Genomic DNA, 18,813 nt, shown 5'->3' with positions numbered 1-18,813 from the left:
ACTCTGATGATGCCATCTGGCAGTCTCTTCTCTCTACATCTACATCAGTGGATTCCACCTTTGAAGGTGGAGCCTCTGACCTCTCAGGGCTGAAGGCCAATAGGTGATCCTCCAGTGTCAGAAGCCCACCCCTGTCCTTAATTAGATGGCAAGTATTTCCCAGTATCTGAAGAGGATTCATTACCATGGCAGAGGAATGTTTGGTATCATGGACAGAGTATACTGTCACTACTTTGTCAAGTTGGTGGAAGGTAGACCCCCAGTGGAGAAGCCCACCACTGGTTTTGATCAGGCCAAGTATGTGCAACAATTGCGCAACAGATACATCATTCACACCTGTAATGGTGCCATGTGAGGCCTGATGTGGCACTCTTACCTGTGCGTTGCCACTGTACACCATTGACACGATATCTGTAACAGGCTTGTAGGGTGATTGTAATTAAAAAACTCATGATTCAGGAAAAAAAATTGCATTAGGCAATGCAGGGTTGGGACTCTGACATCAAGGCCCCATTTCCAAAACTAAAATCCCGTTTGTTAACTCGATTTCTCTCTCTACAGATGCTGCCTGACTTTCTATGCATTCTATGTTTTCAGAGCGTTGCAACAGTCCAGGGGTAACAAAGATAAATTAAATAAGGGTTCCAGCAGTAGGTGAGCTGAGGGGAGGGGGTCCAGCATAGGAACCACATTAAAGTTCTCGGAAGGATATACAAGGCAAGTCAATTAAAATTTATATTCAGATACAGTTAGCAAGACTGGAGAACCAGTGATTCCATGTCATGTAAACTGTAGATCTGCGCATTGCAGCGAGAGGCTGAGTTGCCGTACGGCACTGATCAAATGAACGGCGCATGCGTGGTGTGTGTACGGCGCCGATACTGCAGGACCGATGACGTACAGCTCTGTTTATCGCCGGAAGTGACGCAATGGCGCCGGAAATCCCCGCAGCCGGCTCGGAGGAGGGACGAGGGAGAAATGTCGGATCTGTTCGTCAAACCAGGTGAAGTGAGGGGGAGAGAAGCAAATGGTCTCGCATGAGACAGGACGGGCAGGGTTTAAAAGAAGCTGAGGTGTGTGAGGGGAGGGTGGAGCGGAGCTGCCCGAGGCGCAGGCCTCAGTCTGTTACCCTGGTTACGTGGCACTAAGTTGGAGTCAGCTGTGGGCGGTGATGTGAAGCTGCCCTGGGGCTGATCACGTTTGTAAATGAGAAGCTGCAGAGGGGAATGGAAACTATGCATCAGGATATATATATATATATATATATTAAATATGTATATATGTAGGATAAACAGGCAGTGGTATTTCCATTGGATTAGTAATCCAGAGACCCAGGGTAAAGCTCTGGAGACCAAAAGCAAATTACTGTGAATGCTGGAAACTGAAACAAAAACAGAAAATGCTGGACACGCTTAACAGGTCTGACAGCATCTGTGGAGAGAGAAAAGGGAGCCAGCATTTCTAGCTTGGATGACTTTTTGTTAAAGCTGGAGATGGGTTCGATGATGGAATTTAGATTCAACAGAAATCTGAAATTAAAAGTCTAATGACCATGGAACCATTGTCAATTGACGTCCTTCCGGGAAGGAAATCTGTCATCTTTGCCTGGTCTGGCCTACATGTGACTCCAGACAACAGCACTGCGGTTGACTAATGCTCTTGGGGTTGGGCAATAAATGCTAGCCCAGCCAGGAATGCCCACATCCCATGAAGGACTAAATTTTAAAAATATGAGTGTGTGTGTGTGTGTGTACCTAAGCTGGACAGTATTTTCAGAAAGTACACGTATATATCGTGGACGACAAAGGAAGGAGAGGGGCGGAGAGCTGCAGTATTAATGGTCATGGGGAAGGAAAATGTCACCAGCAATTGAAGAAAATCTCAGCTGCCTGCACCAAATCATCCTTCTGAAGGAACCTTCATTGCCAATCTCGCAGAGAGGCTCCGAGTAAGATTCCTCTCCAACCCCATCCATGGTTCTGATCCGCCCAAGTTAAGCAATGCCCTTCAGGGGACAAAGGTTGCTTCTGAGATTCCTGACTACATCTAGGAATGCAGTTAAAAGTCCACAGCGGGTAAAGTAAGTGTTGAGTAGAGTGTTGACTGAACAAAGGTACATGTGGCACCTTTTAATGTAATAAAAAGAACACTTTACAAACAATACAACGGGCAGCAGGGTAGCATGGTGGTTAGCATAAATGCTTCACAGCTCCAGGGTCCAGGTTCGATTCCCGGCTGGGTCACTGTCTGTGTGGAGTCTGCACGTCCTCCCCCTGTCTGCGTGGGTTTCCTCCGGGTGCTCCGGTTTCCTCCCACAGTCCAAAGATGTGCGGGTTAGGTGGATTGGCCATGCTAAATTGCCCGTAGTGTCCTAATAAAAGTTGGGGGGGGGGGGGTTGTTGGGTTACGGGTATAGGGTGGATACGTGGGTTTGAGTAGGGTGATCATGGCTCGGCACAACATTGAGGGCCGAAGGGCCTGTTCTGTGCTGTACTGTTCTATGTTCTATGTTCTAATATGACACTGAATCACATGAAGAGACATGTGTTTCTTGAGAAGAATGAGGTGGAGAGGTTTAGGGAGGGAATTCCGCAACCTAGGGCCAAGGCAACTGAAGGCGCATCAATCATGGATTGATTAACATGGCAGATTCTCAAAAGATCAAAATTAGAGGAGTGCAGGTATTGTCTGTTGCTGGTAGGATCAACCAGATAGCTGAACCAGAAATCAACATCCAGACTGGGAGTGACAACACCAGTGGCAGACCAAACAAAGTACTAACCAGCCCATCATGCCAGTGTGACCCACTAAAACATACGTAGGCACATTAATAGAATCATGTATAGTTCAGAAGGCCATTCGGCCCATCATTCTGCACTGACCCTCTGAAAGGGGTCAGTGCCCTATCCCAATAATCCGTTAACCTAACTTTGGACACAAGGGACAATTAAACGTGGCCAATCCACCTAACCGGCACATCTTTGGACTGTGCAAGGAAACCGGAGCACCCGGAGGAAACTCACGCAGACATGGGGAGACAGTGAAAACTTCACAAGTTACCCAAGGCTGGAATTGAACCCAGATCCCTGGCACTGAGGCAACAGTGCTAACCGCTGTGCCAACATGCTGCCTTACCACTGTGCTATCTTGTTGCAACTGTCATTTTGCACACAAGATCTATGTATATGCCACTTGTTTGTGCATTTATAATTTGGTTTTCTTGCATCTTGTAGTTATTTCCCTTTTATGGATGTAGGAATATGTCATGGTGATTTTGATATATGAATCTCCTTTGCTTTGGCAAAGTTGAATTTCATTCCAAAGTTCACATCTGCTGTTACAGTCATGTCTACTAGTTCTTGTAATCGCTATTCTGTGCATATTGCAGATATTTTTTTATCTGCAAATATAACTGATATAATTTACTCCAATCATGACACCCAATTCTCTGTTTACAAATTTTCCTTTGATCATTATTTCTGCTTAGACATTGAAGAGGCCTTGTGATAAGCAGCGCCCTTTTTGAACTCCTCTTCAGTTTTAAATTCTGATGATTATTTGGTGTGCTCTAGTCTGAGTATTATATTTAATACGTGCAATAATATTTAAGCGCTGCATTATTGAGACCAGGGAACTGACATGATGCAAGACACCAAGGTCATGAACAAGCTGAGGACTCCAATGACCCTTTTAATGACTCTGGAAATACAGTTCACCTCAGCTCACTGCATTAGAGCTCAGAGAATAACGATTGCTATCCACTGAATAATGTAATTGTCACCAGCAACACATTTATGAGCAGTTTATATTTCAACAAAACTTTAAATTCCTAAATTTTATGTTTTATCCCTGGTCACAGCTAGAAAACATTGGAATGGAGAATAATACATTTAAAGAAGGGAAAAGTTAATCATTGGAATTTATCTCCTCTCCAGAAACCATGTTTATAATGTTGAATCCTGGAGAGGAAATAGTCTTGTTATTCAGTGAGAAACCTTGTCACTTTGCCTGTCCTGGCCAGGAAATAAATGACTGACTTTTGTAGCAAGCTCACTTCACATGGTTGTCAGTTACTGTTTGACATGATCAATATTTATTTATAGCACAGAATTGCTACTTGTCTGATACAGGTCGACACAACAGTTGGCAAACTCTCTCAAAAGGCTACATTCAAGGGAAAACCTTGAAGCAAAAGAGAGAAAGGTATGCTGATACGGTTAGATAAGGAGGGCTGAGATGAGACTGGTGTGGAGCATTAACACTGACGTAAGACCAGTTGAGCTGTTTCTGTGTTGAAGTTCTCTGAAGGTTTAGAATGGAAAGGTTTACACTAATACATTAGTGAGTGCCCTTTTGACTTTTGGGTAGAAGAGGAACTTTGCTTGACATGTTGACCAAGGGAAAAATATATTTCATTGCTGATCACTAATATCTATACCTTGACTGCAGCAGGGTTTATTTTTATGCCACTTATCACCATTTGCTGCTTTTGAAATAAATATACCACCATATATCAGAGGTTATCTGTTCGTTCAGGTGAGACTCACGCTCTTTCTTGTTTGCGTACCTGACATAGAACATTACAGCGCAGTACAGGCCCTTCGGCCCACGATGTTGCACCGTCCTGTGAAACCCTTCTAAAGCCCCTCTACGCTATTATAGACATTCAGACCTTTGTCACAAGGTGAAAGATGTGCTTACAGTGGATTAATTTCACACCTTTACATTACACCAGAGAACTTCAGTGTTGCTATGATAGTGGAGTTCTTTATCTTAGAAGCAGTAGAGTAATTGCAAGTTGACCAGTTATTCTGTTTGCTCACTGGTGAGAGCTCTTGATATCTGCCTGTGTGTATCATCTCATCCACGGTTGATATTTGCTTCAGGAAAAACAAATTTTTGGTTCAAGGAAAAAAAAAGGAAAATGCTTTTTTTCCTCTGTGTTAATGAACTGCTAATAAAACCAGCTTAACAGGTAGCTTTGAAAAATGTGGTCTTGGATTTCCATTAATACTTATGGGAGAAAATAGGTTCTTCTGAAAAATAGTTTCATGTTTCAAGGAAATTGGTGAGAAAAGAAAAGATTTGATGTTACCACTCAACAGTCTGTTAATTTGGGAAAATATTGAAAACATTCTTAATGTTCTGTACATTTCAGTTTTAAAGGGCCATGAAATGTTTTACCTGTGGATATATAAATACAAGTTGTCGTTTTGAATAGTTTCCTGTAACTAATTTACATTTTTTATACTGTTTTGCTTAATTGTGAACCTTTTTTAAAAAAAAATTCAGGAAACCAGGAGCGAGGCTGGAATGATCCTCCTCAGTTTTCGTATGGTTTGCAGACACAAGCACAGATTGGTCCCAGGAAACATTTTCTCACTAAGAGGGTGCCGGCACCTCAGCTGGATAAACCAAAAGGTGAGCATCAGTTACTACATTAGACGTGCAACCAAAGGCAGAATATCTGCTGGGAATCGGTGGGCGTAAAGATTTTAATTACAGTTGCATCAAAATTGTGGCCATCACTTTTTTCATGTGATCAAACTTCTTCTTTTGAGCCGGTATCTGCACCAGCTGTCCACAAAATATGTGGAGCAAGTGTAGGTTTGTGTTTACTCAAATCAGCATTTTCTCTGCTGCTGTTGTTTTACTCGCAGCCTTGGCGTAAACATAGATTTAATTTATACCAGTTTATTTTTAATCCCCTCTTCCTACATGCAGTTTCCTAAAGTTGTGTTATTTCTTCCAAGGTAGTGGGCAAGCAACGTGTACATGGGGCTGTCTGTCATTAGGAGGTGCTCAGTCGTAAGCTGGATCACTTTGTCAACTTCCTTTTCTCCCTCTCCTGAGGGCTGACACCTGTTTTCTGCTCTAAGCTTCCTCCTAACCACAATTTGGAATTCACCACATTGGAAAATGAGCCTGGGAAACTACTTCCAATCATCCTACGCAGGCTGGAGGTCACTGGCAACATGTTAATTTAACAGTATTACTAAATTCAGCGATTACTCAAGTCCCTCTGTGAATTCTAAAATAAAAAACTTTTCTGAAACGGCATGAATTGCATTTACTCCCAGTAGCACAGAGATGGCGTTACGGTAGCATAGTGCGGTTAGCACTGTTGTTTCACAGTACCAGGCTCCCGGGTTTAATTCCCTCTTGGATCACTGTGTGGAGTCTGCAAGTTCTCCCTGTGTCTGCATGGGTTTCCTCCGGGTGCTCCAGTTTCCTCTCACAAGTCCCATAAGACATGCTCTGATGTTAGGTGAATTGGACATTCTGAACTCTCCCTTTGTGTACCTGAACAGTCTCCAGAGTGTGGTGACTAAGGGATTTTCACAGTAGCTTCATTGCAGTGTTAATGTTAGCCGACTTGTGACAATAATAAAGATTATCATTATAGAAAGATTTTTCCCCCAGTGGCAAGATTCTAATGACGTTGTGCATTTATCCTGTAGTTTGTGGACCGGCTGGAATTCCTCCTGCAATGATACCATCAGGCCCTTCCTTGTCCAATGAGAAAATGCCACCACTGCCGCCTCCAAAGCATTGTGGTCTGTCCAGCAGTTGTAAACCAGAGCAAAGTGTTGCGGTTATATCTGCCTGTGAAGTAAATGCGGAAGATGTTTTAGCTCCATTGAATAAGTCACTCGAGGCTTGTAGGAAAACTGTTAAGGTAAGGCGAGTGAATGATATTTCCACAAGAGGGCTTAAAAAAATCTCATTCCAGTAGGTTCCACGAACAATGGTAATGCTACAGATATAATATTAGCTGATAAGGAATTGCTCAATAGTAGACTATTGATTTCCTCCTGTTCAAATCAATTATTGTATACCATCTTGAACTCTTAACATATTTAACCAGCAATGCACTTTAAGAGATAGGATCTGCTTAATTACACACTGAATTTTTAGCCTTAGAAATGCTGAATACAGCCAAGCATTGCTCCACAAAATAGGAGGGAGGGAAAATCAACCCAGAATTCCCGCATGCTTCAAAGCACCTGACTGTAGAGTTAGCTTAGCAGATGTGTACTAGCTAGTTGGTTGGAAATGGTGAACGATAGAAGACTAAAAGGAGAGAATGAATAATGCTACGTACCTATTCTTAAAATGTCAAATAAGCCACCTTGATATTTGCATGTCACCAATGTTGATATAAGACGAGGCAAATTATGTTGAAAATATTTGTAGTAGGTATCAGAATTAACTCAATTATGTGGAACAGAATAAATCCAGATTTTCTATTTTTGTAGAAAAGGCTTGTATTTTATAGGAACATCCCAAAATTCTACCCAGACAGCAAATTATTTAAAACCACCATTGCTCTATTTGCAAACATGAGGCAGCCCTTGTGTGCACAGCAAGGTCCTGTAAATGGCAATGCGATAAATGACAAGTTCCTTTATTTTTTCTTCATGTTGGCTGAGGGAAGAATATTGACCAGAATCCCCAGGAGAACCTGCTGCCCATTGAATAATGATGTAGACTTTCCAATTCAACTGAACCATTGGAACAGTAAAGTGGGGCATTGGTTTAACACCATACCTGAAGGAAGGCACTTTGAGCACAAAAGCATATCCTCAATACCACACCGAAATATCAGCCTTGATTGTGTGTTCAAGTCCTGGTTTAAAGTTTGAATCAACAACCTTCTGACTCGGGTAACAAAGCTGATATCTAGGAAAGCTGCAACACACACCTATCTTTCAAGGAGTAGTGATATTCTTCCTTTGGGTTTCCATTAAAAGTGAGTGTCAATTGTGCATTGTTACTTAGTATAGGTGAAACAACCTGGTAAAAAATTGATTGTACCAGTATGATATGTAATAGTGGGAAATTGGATCACAGCCGTGATTGCCCACATTCACAGTTTCCAATTTCAGGCTAGAAATTGAGGAGGAGACAGAGTGCACACCAAGCATTTCCCCAGAAAGAAAAAAATCATTTGATTGAATCAATTATCACCCCTCTTCATATCTTCCATGTGTGAATTTGTTCTAAAGCAAAATTTACTGTCAGTAATTTGACCACCCAAGTATAGGAATTGTGGGTGGTGCAGATGGATCTTAGCAAATAAATTAATGATATATCAATGGAAGCAATTGTCTAATAATTAATTTTTAAATTTTATTTTAAATGAAGCGATAGTTTAATGGTAGCTGGTAAGTGTCATGAAGAGTATTGTGTTATTTTGAACGCTTGCTAAAGTGTAAATATTAAGTGTTGTCACAGCTAATAATTGAAGTTAATAATTTGAATTGTTTTCAAATTTCCTGTCTAGAAACAAGTTTGTAATGATATTGGAAGAAGGCTAATAATGCTCCAGGATATGTGGCAATCAGGAAAGTTATCTGCATCAGTGCAAAAAAGGATGCACCTGCTCACACTAGGTAATCAATTTGTTGTGACTTGCATCTTGCCAAATCCTTGTATATGAGACTGTTTGTGATGTGCTGAGAGATGTGATAAAATGCTATATAAATGCAAGCAGTGTTTTTATAAGTATAAAAGGCATGTAACACTCCAGTGTCAAAATGAGTGAGCAGAGTTGTACTTTTTTCAGCAAAGGCCCTTTTTTGTAAAAAGAACATGTGACATTGGAACAGGACTAGACCATTTGGCCTGTCAAGCCTGCTGCATAATTCAATATGACCATTGTTGAGCTTCAACTGCCATCCTTACCTGGTCTGGCCTACTGTGACCCCAGATACACAGCAACGCGGTTGACTTTTAAATTCCTTCTGAAATGGCCGTGCAAGCCACTCCGTTCAAGGGCAATTAGGCAAACAAGAGAAGTTTAAGATTGTATTTGATCAAAGGAAAAGGTAAAGTTGTCAAGAAAAGTAGTAAGCCTGAGGATTGGGAGTATTTTAGAATTTAGCGAAGGAGGATCAAGAAACTAATGAAGGGAAAAATAGAATGTAAAAATAAGCTAGTGAGAAATGTAAAAATAGAATGTAAAAGCTTTGATAGGTATGTGAAAAGAAAAAGATTAGCAAAGACAAATCTGGACCCACTACAGATAGTGTTACAGATGTCTGGTCATCTCTCAATAGTGGCTAAGAAACTGGACCAGATGCCATAACATTTTCAAATTTTAATGCAGTGCGGAAAGATTGATTTGTTCCAGGAGTGATAATATAAGAAATAGGGTTTGGTTATTTTATAAACAAACTTTATTAAAACAAATGAAAAAACAATATTTAAACTTTTACTTCAGCTCTAGCACTAACAGATTACATTCAGTTTCTTAACCATAACATATTAATTCCCATTAAACAACACATCCAATAAACATACCACTGTCATTCCACTTACATAGACAGGCAAAGATGATACTTATATTTATGAAGCAATTCTCTGTTGTAAGTCAAGTTCCTTTAAAACCTATTTCAAAAATCTGTATCTGGAGCAGCTTTTTCTTGACCTCTCTGGGGTGACCTCCACAGCCTTCTGCTATAACTGTTCAAAAAAGCATTTCTTCTTCTCTCTCTCTAAGCTCTGCCCACCCCCTCAAACAAACGTTCTCCCCTGAGATGACCAGATTTGAATCCCTTATTGTTTCTCAGCTGATTGCCCACTCCCATTTAGACAAAAGAACAGAGCTATGCCATTCATATGCAACTAACCTTCCCTTGATGGACAAACAGTTAATCAGACACTGTGATAGGATAATGGCTGATCAACCAAGGTTGTCCCGAATGACAGTGGAAGTTGAGTGGATTTTCCTGGCTTAACCAGGGTATCCTGTGTATTCCCACTCAAGGTTCAGTCTGAATGGGACAAGGTAACTCATGCTGTGGCCCTATCCCTCTGACTCTGTTGCTAGCAATCTAAGTTTCCCGCGACATCTTGAACCCTTTTTCTGGACCCAAGTTCTTAATATTGCCCTATCATGTCAATAGAGGCAGGAGAATTGAAGATTGGGAATAAGGAAATGGCAGTAAAAATAACATGAAGGAAGATACAAAAGACCTCCCTGGAATATTAGGGAACCAAGGGACTAGTGAGAATGAGAAATTGAAAGAAATTAGTATTGGCAAAAACGTAGTACTGTGGAAATTAATGGGACCGAAAGTTGATAAATCCCCATGACTTGATGATCTAGATTTGGATTTGTTGATTGTCACGTGTACCGAGGTACAATGAAAAGTATTTTTCTGCGAGCAGATCATTAAGTACATGGGAAGAAAAGGAATAAAAGAAAATACATAATGGGGCAACATAAGATATACAATGTAACTACATAAGCACCGGCATCGGGTGAAACATACAGGGTGTAGTGTTAATGAGGTCAGTCCATAAGAGGGTCATTTAGGAGTCTGGTGATAGTGGGGAAGAAGCTGTTTTTGAGTCTGTTCGTGCGTGTTCTCAGACTTCTGTATCTCCTGCCCGATGGAAGAAGTAGGAAGAGTGAGTAAGCTGGGTGGGAGAGATCTTTGATTATGCTGCCCGCTTTCCCCAGGCAGCGGGAGGTGTAGATGGAGTCAATGGATGGGAGGCAGGTACATGTGATGGACTGGGCTGTGTTCACGACTCTCTGAAGTTTCTTGCGGTCCTGGGCCGAGCAGTTGCCATACCAGGCTGTGATGCAACCAGATAGGACGCTTTCTATGGTGCATCTGTAAAAGTTGGTAAGAGTTAATGTGGACATGCCGAATTTCTTTAGTTTCCTGAGGAAGTATAGGCGTTGTTGTGCTTTCTTGGTGGTAGCGTCGACGTGGGTGGACCAGGACAGATGTTTGGAGATGTGCACCCCTAGGAATTTGAAACTGCTAACCATCTCCACCTCGGCCCTGTTGATGCTGACAGGGGTGTGTACCGTACTTTGCTTCCTGAAGTCAATGACCAGCTCTTTAGTTTTGCTGGCATTGAGGGAGAGATTGTTGTCGCTACACCACTCTATCTCTATCTCTCTCTATCTCCCTCCTCTATTCTGACTCGTTATTCGAGATCCGGTCCACTATGGTCATATCGTCAGCAAACTTGTAGATGGAGTTGGAACCAAATTTTGCCACGCAGTTGTGTGTGTACAGGGAGTAGAGTCGGGGGCTAAGTACGCAGCCTTGCGGGGTCCCGGTATTGAGGACTATTGTGGAGGAGGTGTTGTTGTTCATTCTTACTGATTGTGGTCTGTTGGTCAGAAAATCGAGGATCCAGTTGCAGAGTGGAGAGCCAAGTCCTAGGTTTTGGAGCTTTTATATGAGCTTGGCTGGGATTATGGGGTTGAAGACGGAGCTGTAGTCAATAAATAGGAGTCTGATGTAGGAGTCCTTGTTTTCGAAATGCTCTAGGGATGAGTGTAGGGCCAGGGAAATGGTGTCCGATGTGGACTGGTTGCAACGGTATGCGAATTGCAGTGGATCAAGGCGTTCTGGGAGTATGAAGGTATGAAGGAAGTATGCGCTTCATGATCAACCTCTTGAAGCACTTCATTACGACTGAAGTCAGGGCCACCGGACGGTAGTCATTGAGGCACGTTGCCTGGTTCTTCTTGGGCTGGTACCGGTATGATGGTGGTCTTCTTGAAGCAGACGGGGATCTTGAGGTGGAGTAGGGACAGGTTAAAGATGTCTGCGAACACCTCTGCCAGCTGGTCCGCGCAGGCTCTGAGTGCACGACCAGGGATCCCGTCCGGGCCCGTCGCCTTCCGAGGATTCACTTTCAGGAAGGCCGATCTGACTTCGGAAGCTGTGATGGTGGGTACGGGTGAATTATGGGCTGCTGGGGCACTCGACAGCGGATTGTTAGTTACCTTCTCGAACCGAGCCTTGAATGCATTGAGTTCATCGGGAACATTATAGAATGTTGAAAGAGGTGGCTGTAGAGAAAGTGGTTGCATTGATGGTCATCTTCCAAAATTCTATAGATTCTGGAATGATTCATGCAGATTAGCTCACCAGATTAGCTCACCAGCTCACTGGTTTAGCTCACCAGGCTAAATCGCTGGCTTTTAAAGCAGACCAAGCAGGCCCAGCAGCACGGTTCGATTCCCATACCAGCCTCCCCGGACAGGCGGCGGAATGTGGCAACTAGGGGCTTTTCACAGTAACTTCATTGAAGCCTATTCGTGACAATAAGCTATTTTCATTTCATTTTTCATTTCATTCAGAAGGTAGCAAATGTAACCACAAGAAAGTAGAGAGGAGGGCAGCACGGTGGCCTACTGGTTAGCACAACCGCCTCACGGCGCTGAGGTCCCAGGTTCGATCCCGGCTCTGGGTCACTGTCTGTGTGGAGTTTGCACATTCTCCCCGTGTCTGCGTGGGTTTCGCCCCCACAACCCAAAAATGTGCAGAGTAGGTGGATTGGCCACGCTAAATTGCCCCTTAATTAGAAAAAATAATTGGCTAATCTAAATTTATAAAAAAAAAAGTAGAGAGGGAGAAAATGGAGAACTACAGACCTGCTAGACTGACATCGGTAGTAGGGAAACTCTAGAATCTATTATAAAGGCTGTGATAACTGGACACCTAAAAAAAAATGCTGCGATTGAGAAGAGTAGGCAAGAGGATTTGTGAAAGGGCAATCATGTTTGACAAACCTGTTCGAGCATTTTGAGGATGTAACTAGCAAAATAGATGAGGAGGAACCAGTGAATAATATTGGATTTTTGTAAGGTCCTACACAGGAGGTACAACACAGGAGCAAAATTAGGGCACATGGATGAGGGGGTATATACTGACATGAATTGACAATTGGTTAACAGACATAAAATAGAGAGTAGGAACAAACGGGTTGTTCTCAGTTTGGCAGGCTGTCTATCGGGGCACCTCAAGGATCAGTGCTGGGGCTCCAACTATTCACAAACTGTATCAATGATTTAGATGTGGGGGACAAATGTAAATTTCTAAGTTTGTTGATGATACAAAACTAGGAATGTGAGTTGTGAGAAAGGATCTGTGCTTGGACCCCAACTGTTCACAATATATATCAATGATTTGGACAAAGGAACTAAATGTATTATCTTCAAATTTGTACATGATACAAAGTTGGGTGGGAGGATGAACCGAAAGTGGGTGCAGAGATGCTTCAGCATGATTTGGAAAGGCTGAGTGAGTAGGCATATGCAATATAATGTGGATAAATGTGAGGTAGCAAATAGAGGAAGGCAGATTATTATTTGAATGGGTGTGAATTGAGAGAGGTGGATACTCAGCGAGAACTTGGTGTTCTTGTACATCAGCCGCTGAAAGTTAGTGCACAGGTGCAACAGGCAATAAAGAAAGCAAATGGTATTGTTGGCCTTCATAGCAAGAGGATTTGAGTATAGGAATAGGGATGTTTTACTGCAATTGTATAGGGGGCTGGTGAGCCCACACCTGGAGTATTGTGTGCAGTTTTGGTGTCCTTATCTGAGGGAGGATGCTCTTACCATAGAGGGAGTGCAGCAAAAGTTTACCAGGTTGATTCCTGGGAATAGCGGGACTGTCATATGAGTAGAGACTAAGCTGGTTCGGATTATATTCATTAGAGTTTAGAAGAGAGAGGATCTCATAGAAATTTATATAATTCTAAAAGGATTAGACAGGGTAGATTCAGAAAGAATATTCCCGAGGATGGGGAGTCCAGAATTAAGGGTCATTGTTTAAGGATAAGGGGTAAACCTTTTAGGACTGAGGTGTGGAGAAATTTCTTCACTCCGAGAGTAGTGAATCTGTGGAATTCACTACCACAGAAAGTAGTTGAGCCCAAAATGTTTTGTGATTTCAAGAAGGAATTGGATATAGTTATTTGGGCTAAAGGGATCAAGGGATATGGTAGGAACGCGGGATCAGGGTATTGAATTTGATGATCAGCCATGATCATACTGAATGGCGGAGCAGGCTCGAAGGGCAGAATGTCGATGTATGGATGAAAGAAAACTTCAAGGCTTTGTGAGTGGACAAGAATATGGTAGATGGAATATAATGTGACAAAAGGTGAAGTTATCCACTTTGGTAGGAAAAACAGAAATGTAAAGTATTTCATAAATGGTGAGAGGTTGGGAAATATTTGTGTCCAAAGGGACCCGTATGTCTTTGTTCATAAGTCATAAAGTTTGAATGTAGGCGCAGCAAGCAATTAGGAAGGCAAATGGTATGTTGGTCTTCATTCAGGGGCTGGTTTAGCTCACTGAGCTAAATCACTGGCTTTTAAAGCAGACCAAGCAGGCCAGCAGCACGGTTCAATTCCCGTACCAGCCTCCCCGGACAGGCGCCGGAATGTGGCGACTAGGGGCTTTTCACAGTAACTTCATTGAAGCTTACTTGTGACAATAAGCGATTTTCATTTCATTTTATTGCAAGAGGATTTGAGCACCGGAATAAAGATGTCTTGCTGCAGAGCCTTGGTGAAACTGCACCTTGAATATTGTGTACAGTTTTGGACTCCTTAACCAAAGGAAGGATATACTTTCCATGGAGGGATTGTAGTGGAGATTCACCAGATTGATTCCTGGGGTGGCGGATTTGCCCTATAAGGAGAGATTGAGGAGGCCTATATTCTCTAGAGTTTCGAAGAATGAGAGGGGATCTCATTTAAACGTACAATATTCTTATCCTGTCTAGCCGTATATATGCAGGAAACATGTTCCCCCTGTCTGGGTGGAGAGGGGTGTAGAACCAGCGGCACAGTCTCAGAATAAGAGGTAGATTATTTTGGACAGATGAGGAGGAATGTCTGTACTCGGAGGGTGGTGAATCTGGAACTCTCGATCCCAGAGGGTTGTGGAGGTTCAGTCATTGAATATGTTCAAGACAGATATCGATAGATTTCTAAATATTAAAGATATCAAGGGATATGGAGTTGGTTTGGGAAAATGGCATTGAGGTAGAAACAGCCATGATGTAGTTGGTGGCAGAGCAGACTTGAGGGGGACGAATGACCGACCCCTATTTGCTATATTCCTCGGTCAAATGGGGAAGCTGAAACAGGTTTGTTTATTCAGACATAAAAATCTATTTGTCATACAAAGCCATTGTAAAATGGGAGCTCTCTAATGATCGAAATTTTAATGTAATAGAGGAGTGTCATACTTGCAGCCTTTAGGGCAATTATGGCCCTTGACCATGTCCGTGCAGTTTGGACCATCGAATGCAAGAAACTCAGTATCTATTTTATATCCTATTTTATTATTGCTGGCTTGTCCTGTTTGAAATCGCTTGTTCTTCACACTGTTACCTGATTGATGGCTAAGTTGTAAATCAGAATAGCAAGATTTGTTAGCACCAATAGATAACAAAATGCAAATTAACAGGAACATTGGTTTTAAATTTATATCCATCCTGTGAGGCTCTTTGGCATGCATTACAAAGATAAAATACTTAGTTATTCCTGATGCATGTGATATAACTCAGAATGATTTAATCAGAACACTATTTTATCCTTTTACTTCCCATTCCATGTTTACTAGGTTGATACCTGGAATGAGCAGTTTGTCTTATAAAGATAGGTTGGACAGGATGGGCTTGTTTCCACGAGAGTTTAGAAGACTGAAAGGTGACTTGATTGTAGTATGTAAGATCGTGAATGGTCTTGACAAGGTGTATGTGTAAAGGATGGTTCCTTTTGTGGGTGAGTCCAGAGCTAAGGGGGCAGTGTTTTAAAATTAGGGGAAGCCCTTTATAAGACAGAGATAGGGAGAAACCTTTTCCCTGAGGGCTGTGCAGCTTTGGAACTCTGCATAAGAAGGGGAGTCATTGAATATTTTTACGGCAGAGGTAGATAGATTCCCTCGGGGGTAGATGGAAATGTGGAACTCAATACAAACAGGTCAACCATGATCTTAGTGAATTGCGGAGCAGGCAATACTGCTCGTGTTTTGTATGTTCGCGCCTCTATCCCTGCCCTTTACCTGCACGTCTGTGTATTGTTGTAATTGTTTGTTTATAATGATATTTTATGTCCTAAGGATATGTTGTATATGTTTGTCTCCTGACAGAAATGGAACACTGCAATTGGGATTCTGCTGATGAAATCCACAGATCTCTGATGGTTGACCATGTGAATGAAGTAGGACAGTGGATGGTCGGAGTGAAACGCCTCATTGCTGAAACCAAAAATCTACCATCTGACCTTAGTGACTGTACTAACAAAGATTGTGAATCAGAAAACTGAGGTAGTAGGTTGAAATCGTTCATGATGATCCAACTGATAACACCGCTCTTCAGTGAGAATGAAGTCGAGAACCAAATGACAAAACCTTGGCAACAGGATAAGGACAAAACAATTCCTGAATTAGGCAGGAAATAAAGCATGTATTCAGGCTGTATTCTTATCTTAAGAACTTTCAGGAGTTTACAAAAGCACTTTAGTCTTAAAGAAATGGACTGAGTTTTTCAATGACTTGGCCACTCTTAGGCCACGAGGAAGCTGCTGCAATTATCAAATCGTTTCTGTGTATTCCTTTGGAAGGTGAATGTCAGATGTTGACTATATCAGTTTCCTCTGCCACAGAGTACATTCAAACCTTATTGCTTGGGGCTCTTCCAGGAAGGACTTTGTTTTTACATGGCTTGTCTTACTGACATCTGTAGAAATTAGCTTTCCATTTAACTCTACCGCAAGTAATTCAGAAACTGTGGCCTTCCTGCTGCATTTTATTTTTAAAACCATTATTAAAGATTCAAGGTGCAGAGTCACCTTGAAATAACTTTGGGATACTGTGTGTGTGTAAAATCCTTCATTTTATAGGAAAACATTTTTTTTTCATTTATACATACCTACATATAGAAGTCCTTATTTGAAATCTGCAAGATGTTTGGATATGATGTGGATAACTGAATGTTTGGCCTGCTCAGAGCTGTGCCCATATGAAGGTTGGTTCCCTCCCAGACCCTGACAAAACTGAGACGGGAAAATGCTCTGTAGAAAATAAAAACTTTTGATTGGTGCAAATATAACCTTTTTAAGTTCCTTTTCTAACTTACAGAAAGTGTGCCCAGAGACTTAATTGTAAAACTGCATACTTTTTCTCTACTTTTTTTTATTCAGGTTTTCCAAGTTATTTAATTTAGAAAATGTTCTGTTTTTTTGCAGGATACTAATACATTTTTACACATTATAGAAGCCAATTTTCATTCTTCCTGGCCATGGATGTAATTGAGAATCTGTTTCCATTTTCATCCCTGGACAAAAATGATGTCCATGCCTTTCAAGTATCCTGAATTGTCTTTTATATTAGTTTTAAAAAGTGCAGGTTCATATTAAAATTAAGATATTTTAATCTTTTTTTATGTTTCTGGGGGAGGGGGGGGGGGGCATTGCCGGCGGCAATCACAACCCTCATAACAAATAAAATGCTCTTTACAACTATAGGTTGTATCGTTGTAATTATGTTACTACTTTTGTCAGAGAGCGAAAGAACAAAATGGGGGTGGGGGTGAAAGTATTAGTGAAATGTGATGTATCTTGGTGTACTGGTGCATGGTATGGAAAGAGAGAGCTGGGGGAAAAAGTAAATACAGTTTTATACTGAAATAGCGAATGTAATCTTTGCTGTCATAGGAGCTAGTTTAGCACAGGGCTAAATCGCTGACTTTGAAAGCAGTCCAAGGCAGGCCAGCAGCACGGTTCAATTCCTGTACCAGCCTCCCTGAACAGGCGTCGGAATGTGGCGACCAGGGGCTTTCCACAGTAACTTCATTTGAAGTCTACTTGTGACAATAAGTGATTTTCATTTCATTTTTGCAAATCAAGGGCGTGGGGGGGGGGGGTAATCTTGTGTCACTCCCTGCTTGCATAATGTTGAGGAAGATGCAGGTAGATACCTGCTAATATTTGTGGCACGCATGTGGCCTGTAATTCCACCAGCAATCTGATGAGTATTTTGAAAAGAAGGTGAAGTCATAGCTGAGCCTGATCTTGTCACAGCGATTACCCACCTATATGTACATGTAGCTGAGATTACTGAATAGTGATTAGTTCTAAAAAGTGAGATGGATGCTATCTTTTGGTTTATCTAAAGCAACAATGACAAATCAGTGTAAATGCTGTATCTCAGTAATTGAGACACTTTCCCTTGAGCTCAAGTGAGCATGAAATTAGCTCAAATTGACCTATTTCAGGGCTGGTGGCATAACCCTGTTAATTATGAAGTTGCAACTTTGCCTGCTTCATTTTCTATGACAGTTGGGTTTGAATTTGCACTGCAGATCTTCTGCCTCAATCAAACCTTGCAAACTTCAATTCAATCTAGCAGACACTTTTTGATGGGTCAAATGTCAGATATTGTTTTCATTCATTAATTCTGCTTGTTGTATAGTCTGGAACATTTTAAAATCTCATAAATTAGTCGGAATGCATCTCAGTCACAACTGAGTGTGTCTCTGAATTGATTATTATTCTGCAGCAATAATAGTGTGACCCTAACTTGCCGAGCCTGGCTCATGGCTAGTGTCATTCATTTTTGTTTATACTTGTAACCTGTTTGGGGAGGGGGGAGTAACAGCGACGGATTTTCAATGTTTTTGCAGGTTGCCACTTTTGCTGATCACATCTCACTTTGCTGGACGTGGACAGAGTTTCGAGAATGCACCCCACATCAGGAATGAATGCCATTGCTGGTATGCCAGTCAGGATAAGCCTTTCATTATAACGAGTTTAACCGTCAAAAGTCATTGGCGTATTTTATTTGGAGATCTGAACCTTGAGGGGAGGGTGGCACAGAAGCACAGTGGTTAGAACTTGTTTCACAGCGCCAGGATCCGGGTTTGATTCCTGGTTTGGGCCACTCTGTGCGGAGTCTGCGCACTGTCCCCGTGTCTGCGTGGGTCTCCTCTGAGTGCTCCGGTTTCCTCCCACAAGTCCCGAAAGACGTGATTGTTA

General features: G+C 41.9%; 1 protein-coding gene across 1 annotated transcript; it reads left to right on the top strand.

Annotated features, from left to right (window-relative positions):
• The first annotated feature begins 898 nt into the window (after positions 1-898).
• Positions 899-16,647, top strand: sra1 (steroid receptor RNA activator 1). The gene is made up of 5 exons (XM_038796080.1): positions 899-1,003; positions 5,293-5,421; positions 6,462-6,679; positions 8,288-8,396; positions 15,929-16,647. The coding sequence occupies exons 1-5, from the start codon at positions 979-981 to the stop codon at positions 16,102-16,104; spliced, it is 657 nt and encodes a 218-aa protein (XP_038652008.1). The 5' UTR covers positions 899-978; the 3' UTR covers positions 16,105-16,647.
• The last annotated feature ends 2,166 nt before the right edge of the window (positions 16,648-18,813 follow it).

The sequence above is a fragment of the Scyliorhinus canicula genome, chromosome 4 (assembly GCF_902713615.1).
Source record: "Scyliorhinus canicula chromosome 4, sScyCan1.1, whole genome shotgun sequence".
Classification (NCBI taxonomy): Eukaryota; Metazoa; Chordata; class Chondrichthyes; order Carcharhiniformes; family Scyliorhinidae; genus Scyliorhinus; species Scyliorhinus canicula.
Note: the sequence above shows the minus strand (reverse complement) of the source record. Positions and strands in the feature narration are given on the sequence as shown.